General features: G+C 41.5%; 1 protein-coding gene across 2 annotated transcripts in view; it reads right to left on the bottom strand.

The window, feature by feature from the left end:
* Positions 1–21,509: 21,509 nt before the first annotated feature.
* Positions 21,510–27,621, bottom strand: part of LAMA2 (laminin subunit alpha 2) — a 380,736-nt gene continuing 374,624 nt past the window's right edge. For both annotated transcript variants that reach the window (XM_064447317.1, XM_064447318.1), the window contains 4 exons: positions 25,615–25,768; positions 25,124–25,254; positions 24,276–24,498; positions 21,510–21,773 (listed from right to left, as the gene is read on the bottom strand). In XM_064447317.1, the coding sequence (XP_064303387.1) occupies positions 21,616–21,773; positions 24,276–24,498; positions 25,124–25,254; positions 25,615–25,768 (666 nt within the window). In that variant the 3' untranslated portion in view covers positions 21,510–21,615. The remainder of the gene's footprint in view (positions 21,774–24,275; positions 24,499–25,123; positions 25,255–25,614; positions 25,769–27,621) is intronic.

Here is a 27,621-nt window from a genome sequence, read left to right on the forward strand (position 1 = left end):
CTCCCCTCATATCTTTCTTCACAGCTTATGAAGTCAGCTATTTTTAACCCTTTAGGCCAGTTGGTACCCAGGGGTCCCTAACATCACAGATATGAGAAGTTTCAGTGGCAGTTCATACTGTGGCCTGCCCCTCTCCTAGCTGTTAACTAGGATCGCTGTCCTGACCTCGTTTAGGGAATCACTTTCATTTTCATTAACTTTGTGATCTCCCACCATAAGACTTCTTGCTATGTCAACTCCAGCATGGAGGAGGGAAAGCACAAGGGTCATTAACAGTGTCATCAGTGCATCTCTCTATCCTCGGGTTCCTCTCGTCTTGGTTAAAGAGATGAGGTTTTTTTTGTCTGTGTGCACATGTCACTTGGCCACAGGGCAGACAACCATATGTGTGACAGCTGTGCAGGTGTCTGGGAAGCCTCTTACCTCTGGATCAACTTCCATCAGCATTTTGTTTCATGTGATGTCCAGCTGACTTTCATGTGATGTCCAGCTGATCTATACCAGCAGATCTATTCAATTTCTTGCTTTCCTCCACCACCAGGCTGTGGCTGTGGCTGTGATTGGAGGGGCTGCGGTAGTGGTGACTTCATGTATTGTCATCATTCAGCTGAAGAATAAGTCTCTGAGCAGCTCAGGTGGACTCTCTCAGTTTCTAGCACCTGGATAGGCATTGAACTGTTGTGGCACACAAGCTGCTGCTTGTCTGAATTTTTTGGTCTCAGACAAGTTGAGCCAGGGAAGCTGCTGCTGTCGACACTGTCATATTACCCTGGAGCCAAGCTTTCTGTCTAGCCCAGACCTGGCAGAGTCCTGGGGCCTTTAAGGAGTCACTGTTGTTTCTTGCCCCTGAGCTGTGCCTCGACTGCTTGTCTTCTCCTGTCTGCAGTGTACAAGGTATGTGTTTTGAGGCTTCTGTCATGGTTAGCATTTTGGATATTATTTGTAGGGTCAGCAGTGTTGGCCTGCTCCTTTGTGCTATTACAGTATGTAGCACACAGTGAAGGGAGTTAAAGAGTGTCCAACTCCCTCTGGAGTTTGCCTTTGAATACTCTACTAATAATAAAAATATATATACATGTAAATTTTGTTTCAGCCACAGCAGGTCTAAGACCTTTCTATTCTCTTGAACACCTTCCCTGTACTGCGCTACTCAAAGGATGTAATTGACACCTGTGGGCAGCTCCACTTTTCTTTATCTTTTAAATATTTTTCTTTTGAGCTTCGCAGCCAGCCTCTGTTGGACTCCTTGCTGGAGTAGGTCCGCCTTCACAAAAGCACATCGTCTCACAGGATTCAGGTAAAGAAGAAGTATATGGGGCTCTGACACCACAGCAACCTGACAGTTTATGTCAAGATGTGCCTTGGTGAACCAAGGCAGGAGGAACTGTGCTCTCTAGATAACATTTTATAATTCTTGTGCTTAATGGTTAGCAAAGTACTTTATTTTTTTTCTTCCCCTTCCTCCAGTTGTGCAAACAGTTGCGGTGCCTCTGGAGATGGTGATTTTTCTGTCCTTTCAGGCTGTATTGGAAGCGCCAGCGCAAGTTTTGCACCACAGGCTCCTTTCACTTCCAGGGCTCCCCTCTCCTCTGCACCAGCTCTCATTCAGGGCTCCAGGTCACATCTGAAACCGCAGAAAACCTCGCCACCATCCCTCCCCCTACCAAGAGCTTGTCCCAAGGGCTCCTGCTTAAGAACCAAATGAGCAAGAGGGAAGTGAACACCCCTTTTCCCTTCTCCTCTCTCTTTGTCCCTTCCCTTTCTCCTTTCTTAAGAAGAGAGAGTGTCTCTGGAGGGTCAGTGCTGTGCCATCTTGTCTGTGCCAGGCATGTGTGTCTTGGTGAGGTACCTCAAGGCAACATTTCAGAAGCCGAGTCTCATTGGACTGTTGTCTTTCCTGTCAAGGTTTTGCTCTGACACTGGTCCTCTGCTTCGTGACAATTTGATATTTACTACTACTACTACCACCGAAAAAAAATAAATCTTGATGGACTGCAACATTTTCCCTTTTTCGACTGTTTGAATCCTAACGTAGTATTTCTTTGTATCCCTCCCATTCAGAAACAGTTTATTTCCCAACTGCTTCTGTTTTCTCTCTTTCTCCTCCTTCCACCCCTTTCATTGTCTTCCAGTCCATCCATGCTGTTCCAGCGTCCCAGCGACCTTGAAGGCAGCCACGCCATGTGAAGTGGAGAGGGGCAGCTGTGCACAGCTCCTCATTGTAACTCCGCAGTTAAGCTTCTGCAGACACTCAATATATGCAGGCTCACAGAGACTGCGAACCACCAGCAGTCCTGTGCCTCTACCCTTTGTCTCTTCCTTCTCCTAAATGATCATCCCAATACCTGCTTAGAAATGTTAAACAACTGCTGTAATTACCCTGTCTTTCTTAAATCCTTTTTCATCTGTGTCACGCTTCCCACAAATGCCATTCATTTTTGAATGAAGCAGCATAGGAAACAATGGTCTTTTCTTGAGCTATTAATTTATTTCTCCTCTGACCTTTTGTATCACTTCTAAGTATTTACGGTGTCAGGAATGCCTTGGCTCACTGCGTTTCAGTGTGGCTTTTATCTGCTTTTGGCTTCATTTAGTTTAATTGGTCCCCTATCAATGCACCTCCTGTCTACCCTCTGGCAAGGGGGTGTGAGAACAAGGAAATAGTAGTTGTTTAGAGTTGGGTACAGATATTAATCTCAGAAGTTATGGTAATGGCCGTGTCTTCAATACAGAGCCCTAATTTTACCCTTATGTTTAGTGTAGAAATCTGGTTTAGCTGGGAGATGTGCAGCAATTTCACAAGACTGAGTGCAATTTGATGCAAAGCTCAGAGAAAACTATTAAATATATTTTTAAAGTAGAGATCCTTGCAATTTTGCCCTAATAAAGTACATCTTGTGTCCCTTCCCCTAGGAATAGATTGTTGTTATTCCCCTTCAGACTGTCCTCAGAGTGTAGCTAGCTGCCTTTGAAAAAAACTAAAAAGTTGAATAGTCTCATACCAGAAGAACAGAAAATGTGAAATAAGCAGAATTATTCAACCTAATTGTCTCTGGAGTCTCGTTGAAGCTTATTAAGGAGCAGAAGGGCCAGTTCTAACTTTTATGGGCCAGATATTCTTAAGAATTTAGTATACTATGTGCTGCCTGCCTTATACGGCATTTGTTACACTGGAAACTTGGTTCTGAGTGAATGGTTCGTCCCCATTTTCCCCACCAAGAGCATGAGCCCATGTGCTCATTAAACAATGACAGCTAAACAGTGCGAGGCTGGTTGGCAAATAGACAATTAATTATTCTTTGTAGCAATGAACTTATAGCAAATAGCACCTTCTTTTTTCCTCTCCTTGCATTTAGCAAATTATTTGGCATAGTTTCCTAAAAAATTTTCACAAGAAAGTTTACGCTTTCTATTCATTTGCTGTTATAGTTGTCATATGGAAAATACTTCCTTTGTGTATTGTATTGGAGTGTCTTTGGGAGCTGGAGGTAACTAACTGGTCAAGCAATTTCTAAACGTAGACACTTGAGGATATTTTTCTAAAAGGGTTACTTTCTCAAAAGGCCTGTGCCCTTATCTCTAAAGCTACTCTTTGATGTTTGGATTTCACATTCTAATAAAATCTATTAAAAGCAAATAAAGAATAAACCACCCACCTGTATTGATCAAATATCAATGCTACCCTGCAGTCCAGAAGTGTGCACTTTGAGTAGCCTGCATGGCAGAGTGAGTTTCTAGTTTTCTTTGCTCAGCATGGTAGATAATGAGATTACGTCTCGGTTCTGTAGGGCAGAAAAAGATTTAGAAAAAGATTTATGCTGTGAAACGTAATCCAAAATGAAGCGTTCCCCTTCCTTGTTTTACAACACGGGTGAAAGGGAACATTCAGTGAAACTGAACACTGTCAAGTCAATATCTATCAAAATCTGAATATTTATATAAATAACAAGGCACCGACAATGTAGCAAATGAAATTTGAGCTGGCTTATTGTATGGTTTGGGCTGAATGTTACCTTGTTCAGCTGGAAAGGACAGCAGCTTCATGTCAGACCTTGTTTGCTTCGAGCTGAACGAGATCGCTTCTTCAGAGAGACATGTAGAAGCTGGAGGCTGGTGTGGTTTGTTCTGTTAAGAAGGGGTCCTCCTCGCTCCCTCTGAGCCTCACAGACATGTAGGGGGCATCAGGCTGGCAGAAACTGCTAAGAAGGAAGGCTTTTGGGATAAAAGCTTTGGGAGTAATGAAAACAGCTGGGAAGGATGGTTGAAGGTTTTCTTCTGATTTCATAAACTCTCTTGGGTTATATCTATGCCCCAATGGGTATAATTCTTCTGGGAGATACAAAATTTCCACAGCTTAGCCAAAAGTAGGAGGCGAAGCCAATTTGTGAGACAGGCTGCTCTACGTGCTGTGTTGAAGCTTCAGAAGAGTGCTCCTTCTGCTGTTCAGCTGGTATGAGCCATTCTGCAGTTGTCAGAGGTATGGCTGCGTCAAGTCATCCATGGGGGCCCATGAGTCCCTTGTCAGGCTTTTGCAAGTGTCCTTAAACCCAACGCTGACACGTCTGTGGCTGCTCTCTGAACACTGATAGAGTAGATGGAGCCTGACTGAAAGTGGCAATTCCCGTGCCCTGATGGGCTACTGAAGCCTCACAGTCCAAGAAGTGAGGAGGTTTGTTGAAATTATGAACTATATTGGCAATGGTGTCAGGGAAAAGATGAGAGCCAAGCTGAGTTCATAGACCCTTCGGAGCAATGTGACCTTGGTACAGTCATGGTCCTTGTAGGGCTCCTGAGCTGTGTGCTAAGCTGCAGGGGGCCAGTGGAGGCATTGAGAACTACTGAACTCTCAAGGTTATGGTAGAGATGGGGACAGCATTTATTACTCAGCACATTGTAGGACTTGCAGTTTAGGGGGAAACCTTATGCTCCCCACCCACCCTCAATGGTGGAGCACTGTTACATATCAGAGTGTCTCAGACGGGAAAATCATTCAAGCTCTCCAATAATAGAAGTATCTGGTAACAACATAATCAGTCTGTTCTTACTTCTGCTGTCAATAGCATATATATGCATGAAAGAAGGGAGATTTATGAAATGCACACTGTATAGTGCTTTGTTGCATATTAGTAATGTTTTCCAGATCTACATCATTAGACTGGATCAAACAGCCATAATGCAGAGGATGCCATCGATAACCCTTTCTACCAGTAACATGGTCTTGCTGCAATTGCACTTCAGGGTGGGTTGAATTACAGCTTTCTGGTCATGAAAAATAGCTGAGATGCAGGTTGAGACCAAAAAACTTCCTTCTGCAAGGATTTCCAGACATCAGCTTTCTTAGAAGTGAATAAAAAGAGTTAGAGCGTTACATTTATTCAGGCTATTAAAATTTTGCTCACAAATACAATATTCTCCAATGTCTGCCAACTTTGTGCCTTTCATGGTTCTTTCAGCTCCTTAGGAAAAAAGGTGGGGAGGTAAGAAAAAAAATCTCTATTCAAGTATTTGGAACTCATTCACATAAGGATTTGCCACTTCTTTAAAGACATGAAAGCTGTGCTAGCCTTTAATTCTGCATCTGAGATGCCCTGACTTGCAGCAGGGAACAGAGCAGATGTATAGTTCCGTTTTTTTGTTAACATGGAGGTTCTCACCTGATGCCACCGAGCACCAGGCTGAAAATCAGCCTTGAAACATCTTAAAGAAGGAGTGTCGGTAGCAGATGTTTCTGATATGATATTAAGTGGAATTCCTTAGATTTAAAAGTATACTGGAAACCAAATCCACTGAGGAGGCTCTACAGGATTCAAATTGCCTGTCTTTTCTTCTCGATGTAGTTGACAACGATCCTGCTAGTCTCTGTGGGTATGGATCCATAGAGAACGTCCTAATAAATTCTACTTCCAGCAGACAATCTGGTATGTTTATGCTACAGCACTGAAGTGAGGCAGATAACCCTGTTTGCTGCTCTATCTGTTAATTCCATTTTAGCAATGAAATATGTGATGTACAAATATATAAGGAGTTCTAGCAGCATCTGACAGTTTCTAAAAATTGGGTATGGAGACAGCTGAAGAAGACCATAATCAAATTGCTTATACATCTGAAGCATTTAATCTTTTTTGCTCCACAAAAGTGTTCCTGGCCTTCTTCACCTGTCGTATAGCCATTGCTATAGCTAGAAATGTAAAGTACTCTGAAGTGAGTTTTATTTCGGTAATAGCTGACCTGCTATGATTTTTCTTATGTAGTGTTTGTCTTATTTCCCTGTTATGACATAGCAGGTGATTATGATGCAACTCTCTCCACAGTACGTTTACACACTTCCAACGGAAGATGACGTGACGTTTTGTCTTCTGGCCACCACTCAAATGAAGTTTGCAATGTATTAACAAGAAAATTAGTTTCACTTGCTCAAAGTCATTTATGGAACAAAAAATATTAAAATATACAAGAGAAGCATGGAGAAGACGCTGCCTACAGACTTATTTGCTTGTTTGCTTTCTGCCACTGAAAGATGGATCTTACTTTTTTTTGAAACTGCATTTATATTTCTTCTAGTAGCAGCAGCAGTAAAAAAGCCACTACTCATTACTGCCTGTTACAGCAGAACAACTTTCTTCCTGTTTAGAAAATAATTTGATTCCTTCCAAAGTAACTGTGTGTGTGGACTAATGAATTGTTCCAAACTTTCACTCCTGCACATGCGTCCTCCAGAAAATAGTTTTCTGTTTTCCACTATTACTTCCTTGATTCGAAGTAGCCCTTTCACTGGGCTCATGAGCATCTTGGTAGTCTGTTTGCAGAAATATTGGAGAAAGATAGCTAATATGATGATAGTAATGCAAATTGACATACACAGAAATTTATGCCAGAAAACTGAAGTAGGGGACCTTACTGTGGGGTTATATAGCCCGCAAATCTGTCTTTCACCTTGTGGCTCAATTGGCAAAATGCGAGTGATGATTGCAGTTGGCTGACTTGTGTCCCAAAATGGGGCACCTCAGAAGGACTTAACTTTTCAGGAGAGCCAGGGCTCAAAAGGGGGGGGGGGGGGGGGGGCTCATTTGTTTGCTTTTTATGAATTGGCACTTTTTGCTGTGCCCCAAGGTGGATGTCCAGGGACAGTCACAATCCTTAGTTGTTTATGAAAACCTTTACGTAGTCTTGGATCCGTGAGTAAAACCAGTAGAGATGCACTTCATTGTGTTTGTTCAGTGACAGAGAAGGTGGAAGTAGCAAAAAATGTTGGCAATTTTGATCCTCAAAGACAAACGTCCTCCATATTATGAGGGAATAAAGGGGGTTAATGTACCCAGAGTGTCGATCCCATGTCACCTTTATCTCCCCCCACTTCCCAGCCAAGGAGAACAGCCTTCCAGGTGAGCAGCCCAGAAGACTTACCTGGGGTCCCAGGCTGAGGGGAAGGACAGGAGCGTGCCAGTGGTGGCGCAGGTAGAGGCTCTCTAGAGGGCAGGTCAATGGAAGGACCCTTTGCCCTTCTTCCCCTCCTTCTGAAAGGGCTAGACAGTATTTGACCTTCTTCTTTTTTAATAATTAAGAAGGGCAGAAGAGTCTAGCAACTGCTGGCAGGGAGGAAGAACCGAGACTGCACTTGCAGGGTGGAAGACATTCCCCTGCGCCGTCCCCGGCTGCACAGCTCAGTCCTAATCCGGCTTCTGACACTTCCTGAGAAAGCAGCGCTACGACAAGCTTAACATGTGCTGTACATACCATACTTATGCCTTTGTCAGCTGGCATTACTTTAAACAAGGTCTTAGAACAAAATCAAGGGATTGATTAGAGTGCCTGATAGTGAACTGCAAGAAGGCAATTTAGAAACGCAGGAATAAAATGGTTGCTACTGACTGGAGTCTTGCTCACAGTGAATTGCCTCAAATATATTTGCTGTTTCTGATTCTACAGTGTTTCCTCTAATTACATTGTTGCCTTGAAGGGACAGTAGTTCTCCATCAGCTTGTTCAGATTGGGTCTGGAGACAACATGACAACACGTTCTCTGCCTTAACAGTGAAAGAAGCCAACTAGAAAAAACACCAGTTCCTTAATGCAGTTGCTCATTACCCATGAAGAGAATGATTTTATCTGTATTGCTACCATGGTTGACTTCCATGCACTTGTCTCTCCAGTCGCATTAAATGGGCTTCAAGGCAAGGGAGTGATGAATATTTTTTCTATTTATTAGTTTATAGCACTAACAACAAGCGGATGATCAAGACACAGACTGATGATATGTGTATGTCTAACTGCTGTGAAAAATGACGAACATGCACCTTTGCTAAATAAGTTCTCATTTATTGCTGTAGACAAGGATGTCTGGTTTTGAGGGAAGGTGCATGGAGAAAGAGAGGGGCTGAATTGGATTTAATTCATATTGCTTTTTAAGCTGACATCAGTCTGTACTGTGCAAGCATAAGAGGGTTTGCTCTGTATGTAGGCCTTCTTTAGAGCCACTTGGTTGGCAGCTGTCTTCCTGTAATTGGAGAGGGGAATGTGAGATTATGTTTCATCTCTATGTAATATAAGGTTAGATTGTTATGAGTTGTCCGTGTGCTTGAAAAGCCTGTGCAGCTGATGACAGGGTGCTAATCACAGTGTTGGCAGCAGTCCGGAAAGAAGAAATGGCGCACAGCATCCCCCTTATCCCCCTTATCAACAACCCCCTGAAAATCTCTGGCTGTGTCATCTCTTTGGTGAGACTATGATTTTTGGAGATGAACCTGGGCTGCATCTAATCTGGTACTGATAGCAGCAGGAACTGGTAACATGGATGCGTGCGTATGGGGTCACAGCTGGGTCTCTGTTGTCTGCACTGAGACTTCCTCATGCTACTTGCTGCGGTTCCTGTGCGCCACAGCTACAGCTTATGCACCGTCAGGGATATTCAGCTTTGCAGTGCAGCTGTATATCACACAGCACTTTCTTTAGCATCTAATAGGCAAGGTAATGCCAGTGGAATATACTCTTGAGGAGAAAAGAAAGTGATTAGACCACCACAGCTCATTTTTGTTTTCTAGATCTATGACATCCCTTGCGCTCCAGGTGAGTTGGTTTTAGACAGGGGACTTCTGAGAGCGGTAATTGTTTTTCCATAAAGGATGGAACAACTGCTGATGGTTTTCAATAAAACTCTGCCTGCACTGGAATTAAAGCAGTTACACCGCTGTGGCTTTCTTTACAGCTTTACTGGTTCTTTGTATCACTTATTTCCTCAGGATACAGCAAATTAATACATGAATTTCCCTTAGTGCCCAAGCTATCCTAATTGTAACTGGAATAAACCCAGAATTGAAAGTCTTTTAGACTAGGAGCTGTGAAAGATGTAATTAATCCTGGACTTATTCCAGTGGGTATATTCTAGTATACTACTTATTGGACTATAATTTCTATATAAAGACAAGGAAAAATAAGGGGCATGCTCAATACAGAAAAGTAGTACATTTTCTAAAAAGCCTTTAAAAAATAAAAATACCAGGACCCAGATCCAGGAACTTAAATCTATTTGCAGTATTTGAAATCCTATTCTCCCTTGTTTACCAGGGAAGAACCTTGATGAGTAGCCTGAGCTGTTGCATCTGGATTTATGAGCCATTTTTAGGAAAGGAAGACATAGCAAATCTTATCTGCAAACTTAGCAAGCAAATTGAACAAACAGATGTGTTCAAAGGTCCTAATTTTAGTGTTTTAGGTATCTACAATTTCAGTCCAGCCAGCAGCATTCCCTCAGTGGCTGCTGTTTGAAGAAAAGCTTTGTCCAAGTTTTCTCTGCTGTCGCTGCTGCCCCCTGCCTTACCTCCTCTTCCCTCTCCTGCCTGCCTTTTCAGTGTCCCTTTTGCCTTTTTTCCGATCTCAGTTGTTGAGTGAGGACCTGTCGCACAAAACATTGGCCACATACACTATCTTTAAACCAAGCAATACCTTTTGGCAACTTTTTCTACTTCCAAGGAAGAAATTGCACTGGATTGCTGATGTTTTGCTAAGAGCGTGCTATACCATGGTCTGAGCTTTTAGTCACCCTACAAGCCTGCAGTTCTCCATGTTTAGTATCAACCACCATTAATCCTTAATAGAAATATTAAAAAAGTAATAGTTGTAGCAGAGCACTGGTAATTCCCACACCCTTCACATGCTTGTCACCTGCACTAGGGAGAGTCAAGACCCCATGCAGTACAGAACTATTTCTCAATCACGAGACACCCTTCTTTTATTATTTCTCTCACTGCTCAGAGCCAATTTATATGGAGCCGCACCAGAGCTACTCAGGCATGTCCAAGAAAAATCTGCCTTTGGTAGATCTATACATAATTCTTTAATATGTTATCTTAGAAACCACAACAGAGTCTTACTTATTGATTTTTGACGGAAATTAGCATAGAGGGAATTGAAGGCAGGCATTTCAAAGGAGAAACAGATAAAATAGAATGGTGTAGTTATTGCATTGGATAACTTAATTTCCTGGGGTTTATGGGTTTGCCATAGGCATGCTGTTTGTAGTAAGCCCAAATTACGGCTTTTGATTATTAATAGAAAAATGGATGAGTTAATATTTCTAAAGCGTCTTAAAGATAAGTATTTCATAAATGCTACATTTTATTAATAGTTTGTATCAAAAACTTAGCAGTTGTTCACAAAATTAGTCTGCTAGTTTAAGACTTTCAGTTCTGGTGATGCATTTGTTTTATATACATCAGCAAAAAATGTTTCTATTGTCTTTTAAATTTTGGTAACACTTTTTTTATTCATGGCAACACGATACTTGAGGTTTGAACTTCAACTGAGAATGACCTTCACTGCTTAACCCCTCTTGCATCCTAGCTTGCAGGTGTACCTGTGGCAGCAACTTCTAGTGAGGATATTGAGCGTAGCGGTGCTTCCCTACAGTAATAATTCTCTATATTAGAACAACTGTTGGTTAGTATGTGTGATGTATTGTGTGCCATGCAGATATTTTTCAGTTAGCATGAAGATTTAAATACTTCTAATCCAACACAGGTTTTCTTAAGCTGGTGTAAAGTGTTAGCTGCTGGCTTCTGTTGTTATTGCCACCATCATGCTGAAATTATAAAGCCACTGAAATAAATTTACACTAGTGAAATACTCGGGGTAGGTTGCGGTGCAGCTGATAAGAGTCTTCTACCCCTTTCCGGGTGGATCCTGCTTTTGGCATCCTTCAGCAAGAGCCATTAAGATTCTTGCCTGATGGCAGTGAGTAGTTTTTAAATGGTTACTTTGCAATTGCAAATCAATGTCCTTTTCTAAGCACTCAGTAGGAGGCAGATCAGTATGACTCAAACGTATTTGCACTGCTACAAGAAACATGTACCGACACAGTGCTCCAATAATTCTATGACCTTCTCCACAAATGGGTACGGCTTGCTAGATGGTTGCGAGCTTGAGAATGGCTATGGCTTAGCTAACGTATGCATTAACAGGGATATTCAAATGTATCATCTTCCTCCACTGGTTCCTTTTCTTTACACTGGAAAATGAGCTTCAGTTGCTTTGGTTGCAGTACTTGATAAAGCTGTGTGTGCTTCCTGCACTTCTGTTTAGAGGGGGAAAAAAAATTATCAGAGTCCTCAGGCTGGCTAATGAAATAGCGAGAGAAGCATGGTCATCAGCTGGAGTGGTGGTTGGCTCCTGAGCCAACTCTTCCACTGTAAGGAAGCATCTGATGCTCTTAGGAGACTTACTTGTTTCAGTGGGTAATGGTTCTGCTTATTGAGTTTGCGCAAATGCATTTGATTTAGTCAATTTAGGCTCTGCATTTAAGCAAATTACAAGTTAGGACTCGATCAGCGAGAGGTAAATTAGTTTGAATGCATATAAAAAGATCTTGCTGAGGGTAAATTTACAGTCAAACGATTACATGGAGATCATAATGTGCAGTACATGTCAGGTTTGATAAATGAAGCAGGACTGTAAAATTGCCCTTATCTTGAAATGTGCTTGCATTTGACCAGCTGCAGAACTGAAGTGCTGTTATTTCTGTTGTCTTGAACTGGCTCAGGAGGGAGAAGTCTCTCCAAAGTTGGAATTATTAAATTTTAAAAGGACAAGTTGAAGAATCCATGCAAGTATACAAGCTACCTAACTCTTCTTCCTCTGCTCCCCGATCCTCCCCCCACTGAGACACTTGCCAAGTATGGGCACGGAGCGCTGACGCCTGTTAGGGAAAGGCATTGTCACAGGAGAAGCCTCATGCACCAACGCAAATGGGGAATCACTGGCTAGGCCATTGCTCTGCAGATAGGAGAGGATGAACTAGGTGGCCTCTTCAAGCCCTTTCTACTGTGTGGTGGGGTTTTGGTTGTTTGGGGTTTTCTTTGCGCAAGACTGTTTCCTCTAGAGCTAGGCCTAGCCACATCTCTTTCAAGAGTATCCCCCACGGTACAGAAAAGACTTATTTTGCTTTCTTGATTGCCCCAAATCAGCCACATAAGAAGTGGTAGAAAAGCTCAGGTAGCCAAACAGTCTTTGGTTGTGTAATTAAGAATTACTTCTTAATTTTTCTAGTAAAAAACCTAGAAAATATAATATCTTTGTGAAGAAAGAAACCTGTTGTTGTTACTAAGGAGGCTAATTATAGATTATCAGTGCAAAATGATAACTATTAGTCAAAACTGTCAGGTTTTATATACCACAAAGCAGGATATTACAAAGATGTCACACCACAAAGTGAAAGAAGAAATGGTTTATTAAACCACCATGGAAAAGAGAAATGCCAGTAAAATGATAGGAATTCTTAATTTCAAAAATGTTTGGCAGGGGAACAGAGAACGGTCCATGGACTAGGCAGCTAAATGGTAAACTTAATTCTCCATCTGTTCTAGTACTTTTAACAGTTCCTAAGGAGCAGCAGCATCCAATGTCTTTTATGGAATCACGTTTTAAAGACATCACAACCCAATGTGCCACTTCCAACTGGTATTTAAGAGCACACACTTACATGTGGTTTATACACAATTAGGTGTCTAAAACTGCTTGGACGCTTAAAATAGCATATGCTTTATTGGCAATGTATACAAAGGTGTGATTGTGCATTGTGGGCCTGCTTGCCTTAGTTTTTCACTGGATATTTTAGCATCTTGCAAATTTGGCCTTAGGGCTATGATATGGATGAACACTGAGCTTACTGTATCTCTTTAAACCCTCCCTTACTGGGTTTAAGGTGGCTATGCTGGATTTTGGTCAATGATGACTGCTTAATCCTTCTTTAATGTAACTGGAATGCAGCACTGCTGTCTGTAGTTTGTGTTTTCAAGTGTAATGTCTGGATACAGGGGTTTTTTTTACTCTGTTATCGCTTTATAAGATGGACACTAAGCAACTGAGTAGTGTGAGAAGCAGGGTTGAATCTTCTGGCCCATAATAATTTAGAAAAAACCAAAACAACTCCAGAACACTGTTGAAAAACCTACCTATACTCATAACCATTAGCTGCTTGTTGAACAGTTGTAATCTTCGGGAGCGTATACAGTAGAGAGCATACAGACACTTTGAGCAGAATTTTATAGTACATTTTTTTATTCTTTTATTTACATGAGAAAAGCCAGAAACAAACCACTGTGAGCCATTTTGTATCTGGCCGTGGTGCAGATTTGCAGATCAAGTACTCCCATCTGTAGCAATCCTTTTCTCTGCCCTGCTCTAATGGCATTCCTGACCTGCTCATTTCCTCCCCAGAGCTGTCCGCTTGGCTGTATGAATGTGTGATACCGTATGTGTATGTGATTTCAGTGTTTTGCATGTTGTAACCCTTTCCTTCAGCTGTATGCAGCGTGAGATGAAAGACAGGTTTTCTAAGTTAGGGCAATCCACTGTTGCAAGTAGCTTTTGTCTGGGAAGTTTGCACTTCTGTCCAGCTGTCTGTGGTCTGGAGGAGACGCAGTACAGTATTAGCAGTACCCTGACCTTTCAACCTTGAGACTTCCCTCAAGACAGCAGTTTTGTAACAGCAGACGGAAGTTACTTAGATTTTTCTGACTTCCCTCAGTATCAGTGAATCCTCAACCAATTTGAGCAGCTATTCCAGCCAAATTTGCCCCCTTTGTTAAGCCTTCTATTACATAATGGGGAGATTTGTGCAGATTGTCAAAATGGACTCGAATAGTAGCAGTAATGCAGCCATTAGCAGAAAGAGACAGGCTTGAGGGAATACATCTGTAAGGTTAATTTCTTAAAATGCTGCAGCTCTGTGACAAAGATCTAAGTGGTTGTACTTACGTCTCAGGTTTACTGGGGAGTTAATTTCTTTGTGGAAAAGAAACTAGCTAGTAATGTTTGATATTACCTGGATCTGGAAGTTTTTCCCTAAGCTGGGGTTCTGCTGTATTCAGTCAAGATTAGTCCTAACGCTGTGTGCCATAGTGAATTGTGGCAGAGCTACCAAGTCCAATTGGGCAGAAAGGTTTTACCAGCGACATGAAGCAAAAGAGCCAGGGTGATAGCAGGCCTGTCTGCAGCTTCTGGAGTGACCAAAGGTTGCTGCTTCTTGGTCACTGGCACAGTCTGGACATGCAGCCCTTCCTTCTCAGTTGATGTATCAGCCTTATCATTTGGATTCTGGGGGTGTAGGAGCCAGAAGAGCTCTGGAGGTGGCATTTACAGATACAGTGAATGAGAGCCTGTTGTTTCCTCTGGTCATTTGAAGTAAAAACCATAGTCTGATAGGTATATCAATAACGCATTGACTTGACATCATTTGTTTCCAAGCAGCGATATTCCTTTTCAGCTGAAGATTTACTCCCACCTCAGCTGTAGGACATAGTTGTCCACAAGGCAGAGAAAGAAAAAGCCAAGAACAGAGTAAGAGGAGCAATGACTTTCCCTCAAGCAAATTTAACATAAAAAAGAGAATTTTTAAAAGAAGAGTGAAATAGAGGTGTTAGTTGAACAAGTAGTAAATAAGAAATGCTAGAATAACTTCTAGTATTTGGATCTTTTCTGAATTTTCAGGTGGGGTGAACAGATGAGAACTGTAGAGATATCAGTCTATGCTGTCTATACCTCCAGGCATCTCAGTGTTTAAGACAACTCTAACTTCAAATCATTCACAGCTGTGGAGGAAAGGGGCCTGATTTTTATTCCTCCTATCCTTATGCCCCTGAGGGACGTAGGAGCCTACGTCGCTCCACATGCTGCATTCCGCCAATGCAAGGGATGGGTGTGCATGCGGGCAGTTTCCCCTCTCCCGGGGAGCTAGTCTCTCGACATGAAACTCAGTGAAAGGGTGAGGCCTTTGGGTGTTTAAATCAAATTCATGTTATATTTTAGCACAGAATCATAATGAAGAAAACCACAGGAAATTCAGCTGCTTTAGGGCCTCGGCTGCCAGTCATCCTTCCTTGCTCATGCCAACTAGAAGTGCCAAAGTTGTCAAAAGAAATTATGATTAAAAGGGGAGATGCCACTGCAGAATATTCAGCTTTGCGAAATATTTCATAATACTATACTTCATAAAAGTTAGTCTTTGAAACTCTAGACATCTACTTTCATTATTATTGTCACTACAGAGTATTAGATAAAAATGAGGCAAGCAGAAAGCATCAGTTTAATTTTGTGCTCAGGCATCCTGTTGAAAGAGAAGGGAAAAGGGAGTCGACTCTAGTATTACGAAGGCTGTGTGCAGTTCTCTTCAAAATAAGCAACCCTGTAGCCAAGTGAAAATTGTGAGACTGTGTTAGATTTGGGCTAAAGGTTCTGATGTTAGTCCCGGTGGGAGCATGAAAAGTGTGTGAGAACACTGGCTGTTGGAGATTTTTCCCTAGTTTTTTTTTTCTTTGCTTAAACCTGATATTTTAGTTTCTGAAGTGCTGTCATTTTATGCTATGTTGTCCACTAAACTTGGAAAGGTTTGGGTTTTGGAGTTGAAATAGGTGCAGCATATGGGGAATTATCTGGGACTTCAGGTACCTGAGGAAGTTACTTGTACTCTCAAGTCTGAAGAATAACAGCATAAATATATATAGACTGAATAATTTGGGGTTTTGTTTCCATTCCATTGTGTGATGCATCAGCAGTATATTTAAGGAATTATTTTGAAGAAAGGTCTGGATGTTTTTGTGTCTATTTATGAAGCACGAGACAGTGGAAAGTGATGTTTCTGCCTACATATTTACACCAGAAGTTCAGCTTATACGTACGCTGTAAGACTTGCTGGATGACTGAAGAACTGGTAGGGTTTTGTCATTAGGAAATGCAGATGATATAAAATAAAAAAAATAGCAGGCTAAAAATCCAGTGGTCTAGCTATGGTATCTCATTACATTCTTCTGAAAATAACATTTTTCATTGCATAGAATATTTTCAGAAGAGTTTTATAGGCTTTCATAAAATCTTAGACAGCTGAAAACTGCAAGGTCTTCTTTAAAGGTTTGAAAAACTCATATGTATGTGGGGATAGGGATCTTTTGTGGGTCCTTCGGTAGATTAATTCTTATAAAAGGTATGGCATACAATTTTCTTGTTGGTCAGCAACAGGTCAGTGAAAGATTTTACTTGCATGTACTGAGAAACGCCTCAGAAGACATCTGAGATCTCCCAGAAGCCCCAGAGCTGAACAAGGGAAAGCTGGAATTGGCATTGCTGGTGGTTTCCATGTTAAAAGAGACACAGGAAAAATGGTTTGGATTTTTAAACATTCTAAAGAAAAATACTAAGCCAGCAAAATGTTTTCCCCTGTATAAGCGTCAATAAAGATCTGAAAGTATGATTTGATAGAAAGAACATGTAAATTACTCTTTACAAAGAGTCTAAGTCAAAAACTGGTAGTATTTAAAATCAAAACCACAACTTTTTCCATATATAGCAGTTTGGCTAAAGCTAGAGATGAAGAGAGATTTTTCCCATTCATAGTGAATGTTCATCATAAATGCCTAAAAGTGACCTTAGTCAACAGGGTCAACCTTAAACAAAATTTTAAAAACATGTGTCCGTGTAGTTTAGTTTTGAAGGTTAGCAGCAAAGAGTATTTAATGTGTGCGCAAAAGAAAAAGGCAGTAGAAGCTCTGTAGGCAAAAAATCCACTAAAATAAGGGTTTAAATACTTGTGTTCTGTGGATGTGTATTAGTTTGCAGTCTTGCATTGGGAAATTACATTGCTTCTGGCACAGTCAGCAGTGCCGTAATCGCTAGCAGTTTGCGTATGGCTCTGAGGCTCACAACCTGCTATTTTCAGGAAATTTTATCTATGAACGTGTTGTATGGCAAAAGGTAATAATGGGGAGCTGGGATCATTCCCAGATACTCTCCTGAATCTTCAAAGGCAGAAAGCCTTATGAACAGGACTTGGTGGGTCTACTCCATGATCTGCAAAAACAAATTAGGCAGGTTTTTCTGTTTCCTTTTAGTTTGGCTATTTGCTGAGGTAGCTGTTGTTTCGGCCTACTGAATTTATTTCCTTTACAAAAGGACAGCAGCTGGTTGATTCTTTCCACCCGAAAGTTCAAGAAATGTAATAATGTGCATTGTTTCATTGTTTTTTCTCTGTTCCACACATTCTTGGAAGGCCATGCAAAGGAGAAATAATTCAACAGAGCAAAGAACATAAAGGCCTCTCTCTTTTTTTTCTTTTCAATTTCTTTTATGCAGAAACTCCAGTATTTGTTTCTAAGGCAAAGACATCTTTATGTAAAAGACCATTGCTGATGCAGCACTGAGCAAAGCAGTGGCAATTTCCTGCCTCTGAGGCAGGGCATGGTATTAACTCACTGGGCTCCATTGTCTGAATTTCCCTTGTGTCTTCAAGTCGAAAAGACAAAAAAGCACAAACACAAAAAAAAACCCACCAAACTTTGCAGGCAAGTTTGGGTTAAATAAGAATCCAACATGCTGAATAGAACCGAGAGGCTGGGAAACAGGTCTCTAAACTAGGTAATGCCTGTGGGTGTAATATGCCGCGTGGATTGGCTGTTCTGTGTAAGAAATTCATGGCAATAACATACATCCCTCAGCAGAAAAGTCTTGGGGCTTCTTTGTTCATATTTTTCAAGAATTTTGGAAATACTCAACTGTATTTGAAGTCTTATGGCCTATTTTTTCTTGAGCTGCTCAAACTATCCTGAAATACTATAGGGATGAGAGTAGGTAAATACAAGGGACAAAAAAAAAAGTAAAATAGAAACACATGAATATTTTACAGGGTGTTCGTTAGTAGCACTAGAATGTAGAAGTTCTAGTAAGACAGCACATGTCCCATAATTAGGCCTTTCCAGAGACAAATGCATGCTTTACTAGTTCTTAGCAGTTTGAATGTGCGTAACATTGCACAGGCATTGACTATTTGTTAACGTTAAAGGGCCAGTTGCAAGTGAAAATTAGCATGCTTGCTGAAGTCAGTTACTTCAGGGCTTCACTGCAGCTAGACGTTTTTCTTCAGGTGTAGCTGATGAATGTTAGAGTGGTGATTTACATATTTATTACCATCTCTTTAATGTGGTTTCCCAGTGTAAAGGTGGTTTTTCTCCAGCAGTTTAGAGAAACACTGTATGCCAAAGAGGCCTTTTGTAAAATACAAAGCACTCCTGCAGGAGGGCTGTCTGGCAGCACAAATTTTGCAGGTAGCCTTTTTCAGTCGTGTCAAAAATTCTGAAAAAGTGTGTTCAAGGCTCCCTGTGGGCAGAAAAAAAAATTTTACCAACCCCACGTGTTCTTTTAATTGTGTGGTTGTGCTACCTTACTGCTAGGTTTTTTCTGTTGTTTTTCTCTCTTGTATAGGTAGTTGTATTTATATTTGTACAGTAGATGTTCTGCATGTCCAAGCACAACCTTTGCAAAAGTAGAGTTTAACAATTGAAACAATCCATAGAAAAAGATAATCCACACTTTGGTGATGATGCCATAGTCCTCTCAAACATTCAAAGCACTGAGGAAAATCACCAGGATTTGGCATTTTTAGTGAGAATCTAGGAAGCAACTTTCCCTTCTGCATCTATGCTTAAACTGCTATCTGCAGAGCACTCTAAATTTTATTTAAGGAAGATCTGGGGTGGCTTCTGCATTCAGAATTCCTCACAAACTGACAGCATCAAGCAGAAGCAGTAGAGTATAACTCTGGAAGCTGCTTTTACCTTAAGGGTTTAATTAAATAGATGACAGTAGAGCTTAGCGACATGTGCCATGTTAATAATCTCTGCGATTCTCCTGCTTCACCTCCATTCTGCTCCAATGCAGTTGTGTCAGATTTCATCTTCCTTTAGAAACTTGGCTTGTGAATTTTGCTGTGTGTTACTTCAATATCATGTGTAGCTGGAGAGAGGCGAAATATCAAACTTTATTTATTAGGGATCTTTTAAAACAGGATTTCCAGGTAAGTGACAGAACCTGGTTCTACTCCTTCCATTACAGACTGCATCTCCCACCATCAAACAACATAACCTCTGTTAAAGCCAATGCTGTTCAAATGATACAGCAGGGACTTTAAGTGCAACATATTTTCTTCAATAATCCCAAATAAATCAAGCAAGCAGTAACGTTTTCATTCCCTGCACATGGTTCCATAGCTATAGCATGACAATAGCCATGCAGACTACTTAAAATTTTTACTTTCTCAGTGATATTTTCATGGGAAATATTGTGGTCAGAAAAAATTCCTAAAAGCTCTTGGGATTGATTTAAGCACGGTAATTGCCTGTTTCTAACGAAAGACCCAGGTGTGCACGCACACAAGTGCATTGTATTTAGAATGGTAAAGGAATGCAAGTTTACAGATCTACCTCATCAAAAGTATTTAGGGAACATTTCAGGGAGTTGGACTCGATGATCCTTATGGGTCCCTTCCAACTTGAAATACTGTATGATTCTTTGAAGTTCCATAGTAAAGGAACACCCTGCATGATCTGTGGTCTCACTCACCAGAAGAATGGTGAAACATTTCTATTTCAAGCTATAAGGAAAGAGATAGATAAAAACACAAGGGGAATGGTTAGCAACCTGCTACACCACCTAGACACACACAAGTCTATAGGGCTGGATGAGAGCCACCTGAGAGTGATGAGGAGCTGGCGGAAGGGCTCACCGAGCCACTTTCCCTCATTTATCAGCAGCCTTGGCTAATTGGGGAGGTCCCAGTTGTCTGGAGGTTAGCAAATGTGATGCTCATCTACAAGAAGGGCAAGAAGGAGGATCCGGGGAACTTCAAGCCTGTCAGTCTGACCTCGGTGCTGGGGAAGGTTACGGAGCAGTTCATCTTGAGTGCCATCACACAGCACATACAGGACAACCAGGCAGTCTGGCCCAGTCAGCATGGGTTTAGGAAAGGCAGGTCCTGCTTAACTAACTCGATCTCCTTCTATGACAAGGTGACCTGCTTAGTAGATGAGGGAAGGCCTGTGGATGTTGTCTACCTAGACTTTAGTAAAGCCTTTGATATCGGTTCCTACAGCAGTCTCCTGGAAGAACTGGCTGTTCACGGCTTGGACAGGTGTACTCTTCTTGGGTAAAAAAACTTGCCTGATGGCCAGGCCCAAAGAATTGTGGTGAATGGAGTTAAATCTAGTAGGCAGCTGGTCACAAGAGGTGTTCCCCAGGGCTCAGTTTGAAGAGCCAGTCTTGTTTAATATCTTTATCAATGATCTGCACAAAGGCATCGAGTGAACCCTCAGTAAGTTTGCAGATGACACCAAGTCGTGCAGGAGTGTTGATCTGCTTGAGAGAAGGAAGGCTCACAACAACCCGATGCAACGCTACAGGCTTGGGGGAGAGTGGCTGGAGAGCTGCCTGTTGGAAAAGGACCTGGGGATGTCAGCTGACAGCCGGCTGAACAGGAGCCGGCAGTGTGCTCAGGTGGCCAAGGCGGCCAATGGCATCCTGGCTTGTATCAGCAATAGTGTGGCCAGCAGGAGCAGGGAAGTGATTGTGCCCCTGTACTGGGCACTGGTGGGGCCGCACCTTGAATACTGTGTTCAGTTTTGGGCCCCCACCCCGGTACAAGAAGGACATTGAGGTGCTGGAGTTGGAGGGTAATGAAACTGGTGAAGGGTCTAGAGCACAAGTCATATGAGGAGCAGCTGAGGGAACTGGGGTTGTTTGGAGAAGAGAAGACTGAGGGGAGACCTTATCGCTCTCTACAGCTACCTGAAAGGCGGTTGTAGTGAGGTGGGTGTTGGTCTCTTCTCCCAAGTAATGAGTGATTCAAGCTGCACCAGGGGAGGTTTAGATTGGGTATTAGGAAATATTATGTCACTGAAAGGGTTGTCAAGCATTGGAACAGGCTGCCCAGGAAAGTGGTTGAGTCACTGTCCCTGGAGGTATTTAAAAGATGTCTGGATGTGTTGCTTAGGGACATGATTTAGTGGTGGACTTGGCAGTGTTAGGTTTACAGCTGGACTCAAATCTTTTCCAACCTTTTCCAAGGTCTTTTCCAACCTTCATGATTCTGCGTGTATTCTGTGTGTAATGAAGGGTGTGAGGGGAAAGGATTAGTTCTTGCATTCTTGGGAGGTACCTTTAAATACCCATTTGAATATAGCACAAAGACTACTCAAATACTTGCATAAAGACATTTTATTATGAATGCAATGTATATATAGGGTTTTTTTTCCCTCTTTTTAATCGGAGAAGCTTTATACACAGACCCATATCAGTTGAATGACAGTTAGTTTGCAGGGCATGACAGCGGTTGAACACCCTTCAGCTCCAAAGCTTTGCTGAAGTTAATCTCTTGAGGTTTAGCAGTACCCTTGGTGAGCCTCAGAAAACGAATACATCCTTTAAAACGGATATTAGTGGTCAGCCCAAATTGTGTCACACCATCTGAAGGAGGGAGAAAAAGGCAAAAGGAATTATGTTAGTCTGAGATAATACTTAATTTTGCTCTTTGGGTGTCCTGCAGGACAATAGGTGCCCCAGCAATATATGAATGTTTTATTTGCAGTATATCTTCTTTATTCAAAACATGACAAACATTATAAGTGAATGTGATAAATGCATATGTTAGTGGTAACAGTCCAGTCTTCTTTCCTTTTTCTGTCCTGACATGACAGTGGCAGAATCCGAACACATTTAAACCAGCATTGTAAACCATATAACTCAGTTATATGATATAAAGGAAATTAAGGAAAATGGCCAAATGGCAGCTTGCTACTACAAATGATGTATGATGCATACATGCTTATCCTGCAGATCTCCAAGCTGGTTATCCACAGAACAACAGAGCAAAAAAAAAAAAAAAAAAAAAGACCAAAATGGATGCAGTTCTCAGCCCTAATATGAGAAAGCCAGTTCCTCAGTATGGACTTCAGGTGTCATTTAAGGAACAGTTTTGAAAGTTTTCAAGCATTCTTTTTTTTTTCCTCCCTTGCTGATAGTAAAGCCAGGAACTTGAGTACATCTCTTCCACTAAAGAAAGAGGGAACAATTCTAGTGTGACCAGAAGATAGAAGTGAGGGTTGGTTTGACTGGGAAGCCGGAAATATTTCTCTCAACTGCTTGAAATTCACGACTCAACTTGTTTCTCAGTGTTCTTCCAAGTGAAGAAGTGGCTACAGAGATGCACTGAGCCTATCTATGTGACTGATAATGTAAGGGTTGCAGAAATAACTTTACACCTGTGGAGGACTTGACTCCTCCACATATAACATATAGACAATGAGGTGGTTGACTCCATCTGTCCCTCCTTGCACAGAGAAGAGTGATAGCGGGAGATGAGAGATGGCCAGGAATTTATATCCTTGCTCGTGTTCTGGTGGTGAAAAGTTTCTCTGCACAGGATATTCTCCACCAGCTAATTTCAGCTGGTTTACAACTGTTTGGCACTGTTTATGCAGCCAGGAGAAGCCACAAGAGGACTGGAAAATACAAATGCTTACTAATTTTACAAAAGCCCATGATACTGTGTTTTAAATTTGTGATGAGGCTGTCTAGGTATTGGGACCGTTAAAACAAATCTTGGACGAGGAAGACTAGATAGCAAGAGAAGCGTGAGGTGTTTAAATGTGCATGTAGGTTTATTAAATCATTTCACAACTTGCCATGTGGCTGAACTCACTTCAACATGATGTAAGCGTAGGCTTGTTTTGTACAGATTGCAGTGTTACTTCCATTTGTTTCTCTTGCTATGTTACTCCTGATGTACAGTCCAGAATGAGATGGTAACTCCATCTGCAATGTTTCTTTAGGAGCGGCTCCTATGCTAGAATCCTGTTTTGTTATAAAAAGGCTGCCACAAAGCTGCTTTCCTTCTGGCACAAAGTTGTTGGTCCTTATCAGTAGTCACTGTGACTGAAGTACAACTCTCATACCTCAGTACCAAGAACATTTTTGAAAATATTCTGAAGCTTGAGAGAAAAGGCTTTTTGGATGCAATGCATCACAGATTAGAATGGGGGAAAACCGACTTCCAGAACATCATTTAGGAATTGACTCAAGAGGCACCTTGCCATTGACCTCATTATGCACTACAGCAGACACATAATGCAAACATACTTGGCTTTTTTGTTTGCAAACTAGAGGGAAACTTTATTATAAATGCAACAAAATTTGCACTTCGCAAACACCTTAACTGTATTTTTAAAAAGTAAAATGCTATTAAATAAACTTGTTGATTGTCTATGAACACTAACTTTCATTATCAGCTTAGTGGAAGATGAAGTTAGCTACAGACCTCAGCCCAGTTCTGGATCCTGTTCCCCTCTGGATCCTGTTTACCTCTGCATGAAGCAAGATCTCTCAAAGACTTCCAGAACACTGAATAGCAAATTTGTTGTTTTTGTTTTTTTTTTTCTTCTTTTCCTTTACAAACCACCAGACCATGAGCAAAGACATTCATGAGAAAGAGACAGTGTCCTCTCACCTCTCTCTGCAAGCTGTGGTCCACATTCCTAAGGTCCTCGGGTTCTACAGGCTGATTTACACACACAGCACCCTGCCCCACCCAAGAACGTATATGTATTCTTTAGCTAAATTTGCCATTCTTTTGTTACTATTGAAACATAACCATTATACACTGTCTAAACAGAAAGTTTTAAGAGGGAGGCTCTGTGTGTGGGCAGCAGAAGGCAGAAAGTCTGCCTGTCCTTTGTGACAGTGCCTACCTTTGAGGCTGGGCAGGGGGATCTGTGAGAGTCCCTGGGTGCAGCAGAACTTCTTGTTCTGAAATGCAGCTGGGTACAGAAAAGAGCATCCATGCCAACTAATACCATCTTGGACAGTCTTATGCATCATCTTTAGCACACTAGTCCTAATTACATTTAAGGTGTTACCAAGGCAGTGTTGCTACAGCATAAGTAAAGCATCATTTGTGTGTTAAGTGCTCACCAGGATATCCTCCGACAAAGACAGGGTCGTTAGTGTCTGCTGAGGTCGAGGCCCTGTTTGGGCTGTTACCATCCACCTGTCTGTCATCCACAGTCAACTCTAAACGGTGTTTGATCTTGTTTGCAAGAACCTTGTGCCACTGCCCATCACACAAGCTGCCTGGTGCATCGGGCTCATAGATAGCAGAGAATCGGCCTGCACCATTGTCAACGTGAAACATCACCTGAAAAACATGACATGGAAGTTAGCTAGTTCTCAGAACAGTTCTACAGTTCTTTTTTTTTTGTTTTGTTTTGTTTATTTAAAGTCAACATGCTCTGACTGCACACACTAAAGCTCTAATTTAATACCAGAATTTATGTGGATTGCTGTCCTTCTGGGATCTGGGTTATGTTGGTGAGATAAGCAACAGTAGAAATATGCAAAACTGTTATACAGATTGTCATTTTTCGATTTTTTTGTCTTAGTTTTGGGGTATTTCCCCCACTCCCCCCTCCAAGATCTTTATCGTGATAGGTTACTGACTGGTTTTTTAGACTGTGAAATAAAAGGTATACACAAGAAGCTAGTATTATTAATGACAAAGTCTTTCCTCAAAACTTGTCATATTCATAGTAATTTAAGCCCTGATGTTTCAGTTTTAGGAAACTCAAGTGTAACAGAATCTTTTGAAATATCTTCGTAAAAGTGTAAGAGCCTCTCGATGTACGGGAAGGGGCGAGTGCTGCATAAAAGAGCCCTGATATTGACTGAGACGCCTTGAGATGGGTGTAACAAGCTTGCATTTAAACTGCCTGTGCTTTTTAAAACCAATCTCTATAAAGAGCCAAAACTGCTTTGCTCCTCACTTTTCCATCTACTAATTCGATGCCAAGCCCATCCATTTTCTGGCTGCTGACTCCTAGGAGAACACCATTCATTCGTGTTGTACGGAATTCAAATTCCACGAGCAGGTCTGTTCCCACTTTGTATGCACCAACTTGGAGAGAAAAAGAGAAGCACAATAAAATGAAGAAAAGCATTTAATACAGTATTCCTAATAATCACAAAAAGTATGTTGCCAGTAATGCAAGGTAACTAACTCAGCATTATCAGTACACTCCATTTCACGTGAAATCATGTAAGTAACTGTTATGGTGGCTGCGCTTAGTGTGAGACCTTGCTAGAAAGTCATATAGTCTATCCCTAGGCAAGATAACTAAAAATGATCAGTGAGAGTTTCAGGTATTGGTCTCATTCTGCCTCCAGTCAGCAGGAGTTAGGTAGCACTGGAAGTTTTCGAAAGCAGCATCTCCACTTTCTCTGTTCTTTGCCTATCAGCAGAATTGCTGTTCACTACCTGTTTTGGCAAAGCCTGTTCCATCGAAGTATGTTCCTTTCTGTGCAGTGACAAAGCATTTTCCAACATTGAAGCTGGAAGTTGGATTATCCAGGTCAACAGGTGATTCTGTCATTTTAAAACTTCTAATGCAGCCGTCGATGCTATAGGTGACCTGCAGTCAACATTTCAAACAAAATGTAGAACTGTGGAAAGCAAGCTGAAATGCTCAGAATAAAGGCCTAAAGTATGTAATCAAAAAGTACCTTTCCTCTGCTTCTCTGCTGGATTTATGGAGCTGAATAAAACTTGAATTTTACATGGCTAATCCTTAATATCTGATTGTAATTGGAATCTAATCTCAGTCATACTGAGGATGAATTACATTACTTTTCAGGGATGTGATCTGAGTCACATCTATTTGGCTTAATGGAGGGGACATAAAATAATACACTACATAATGAAACATAGCAAATTACGCCAGCGATGCAGGAATTTAATGGCCTATACTTTACCTTTTTAATTGACTAGGTTATTGGGTTTGTGAGTAGATGAAAATACCGGATATAGTTTTCTGGGCTGCTGGGCTTTTTTTTTTTTTCCCCTCGCCCATTAATCACTTTACTAAAGGCCTAATGTTGCATGTTAAGACTGAGCTAATGCAGGTACACAGCTACTGAAACAAACAAAGCCCCTACATAAATGCCGTTGACCATACATAGTTCTTCATGTAATAACCATATATAGGGCCGGTGATCCCAGTGACAAGGGCCACTCTGCTGGCCAGAGAGGCAAGTGGAGGCAGGGGATGTGCTGTGCTGGGCTCTATGGAGCCACCCGTGCGGTGCAGGGTAGCAAACTGGAGCTCCCGTTTGGCTTCTGCGCTGGGAGCACGCTACCATGACTCCGAGCATGTGGTATGTGCACATGTAAGCTGGTGGTGTAAGTACATGAGAGCCTGCCTGGGGCAGGAGTGAGGGGCTGCCGGGCTACACCCCGGCTTGCCCTGGGGCTCAGCTGTGTGATCAGTGCATCCCAGTGGGACCCCTGAGAGCCGTCTGCATCTCCCCCCCTGCCCTGTGAACTACCCCCAGAGCTCTTGCTCCCGAATCTCTCTCTGCTGTGAAGCAGCTGCATTTTGGTTCTCAGCTTTAGCTAAGGGCTTTGATCTTTGACTTAGAGTTAGGAAAATTTATCCCTGATATCAGTAGGAGAGAGGAAAAATATAAACATGCACTTTGAGGAAGAAAAGGAAGACGTTCATAAGGAATGTGGTAGGAAGGAGGAAACTAAAAAATCAGCACATAAAATACAGCATAGAAATATGTATAAGTACAGAAAGGAGAAAGGCACACCTGCAGAGGGAAGTCCTGATGCTGCACACTACCTCCTCTAACAATATCCTGACCAGTAACTTGAAAGAATTTTGAAAGAATTTATTTCCTTGTAAATGAAAGCTGCATGTACGGTGGAATTACATAGCTTATTACTGCTAAATTCACCTGTACAAATTTTTCATGAGAACTTGAGCAATATCAGTGAATAAATTCAGTTCTGAGTTGAGCAATGCTTTCTGTCAGCTTCTTCATAAATAGACCTTTTTCTAATTTCTAAGTGAAAGTCATCTCCAGATCAACAAGGTTTGTTACCAAAAAAGAAAAGCACCACAGAAGAAAACAAATCTCACCACCTTCACTGTGAGAATAAATCATGGAAAAGCAAGACTTGTAGACAACTCGATAACATTCGCTAACTTTAAAATTTCACTTTCCTTATGGAAAAGCAAATCTCATTATACTTCAGCATGGTAACAGGCAATATAACATCTTTGGCTGAAAGCAGATTTTTGAGTGCTTAAAATATGACATCTGCTGAAGCCAAATAAGTAGGTATCACTTTTCTAAACTGAATAGGAAGCCAGCCCACCTACAGGTTCGTATTAGATTAGTGTCTAAAAAGGCTGATGTGTGTTTAGCAGACAGTCCTAACTAAGGTAATACATGCTTTCAACTTACTTTGCTTCAGAGC

This window comes from Phalacrocorax carbo, chromosome 3 (genome assembly GCF_963921805.1).
Source record: "Phalacrocorax carbo chromosome 3, bPhaCar2.1, whole genome shotgun sequence".
Lineage (NCBI taxonomy): Eukaryota > Metazoa > Chordata > Aves > Suliformes > Phalacrocoracidae > Phalacrocorax > Phalacrocorax carbo.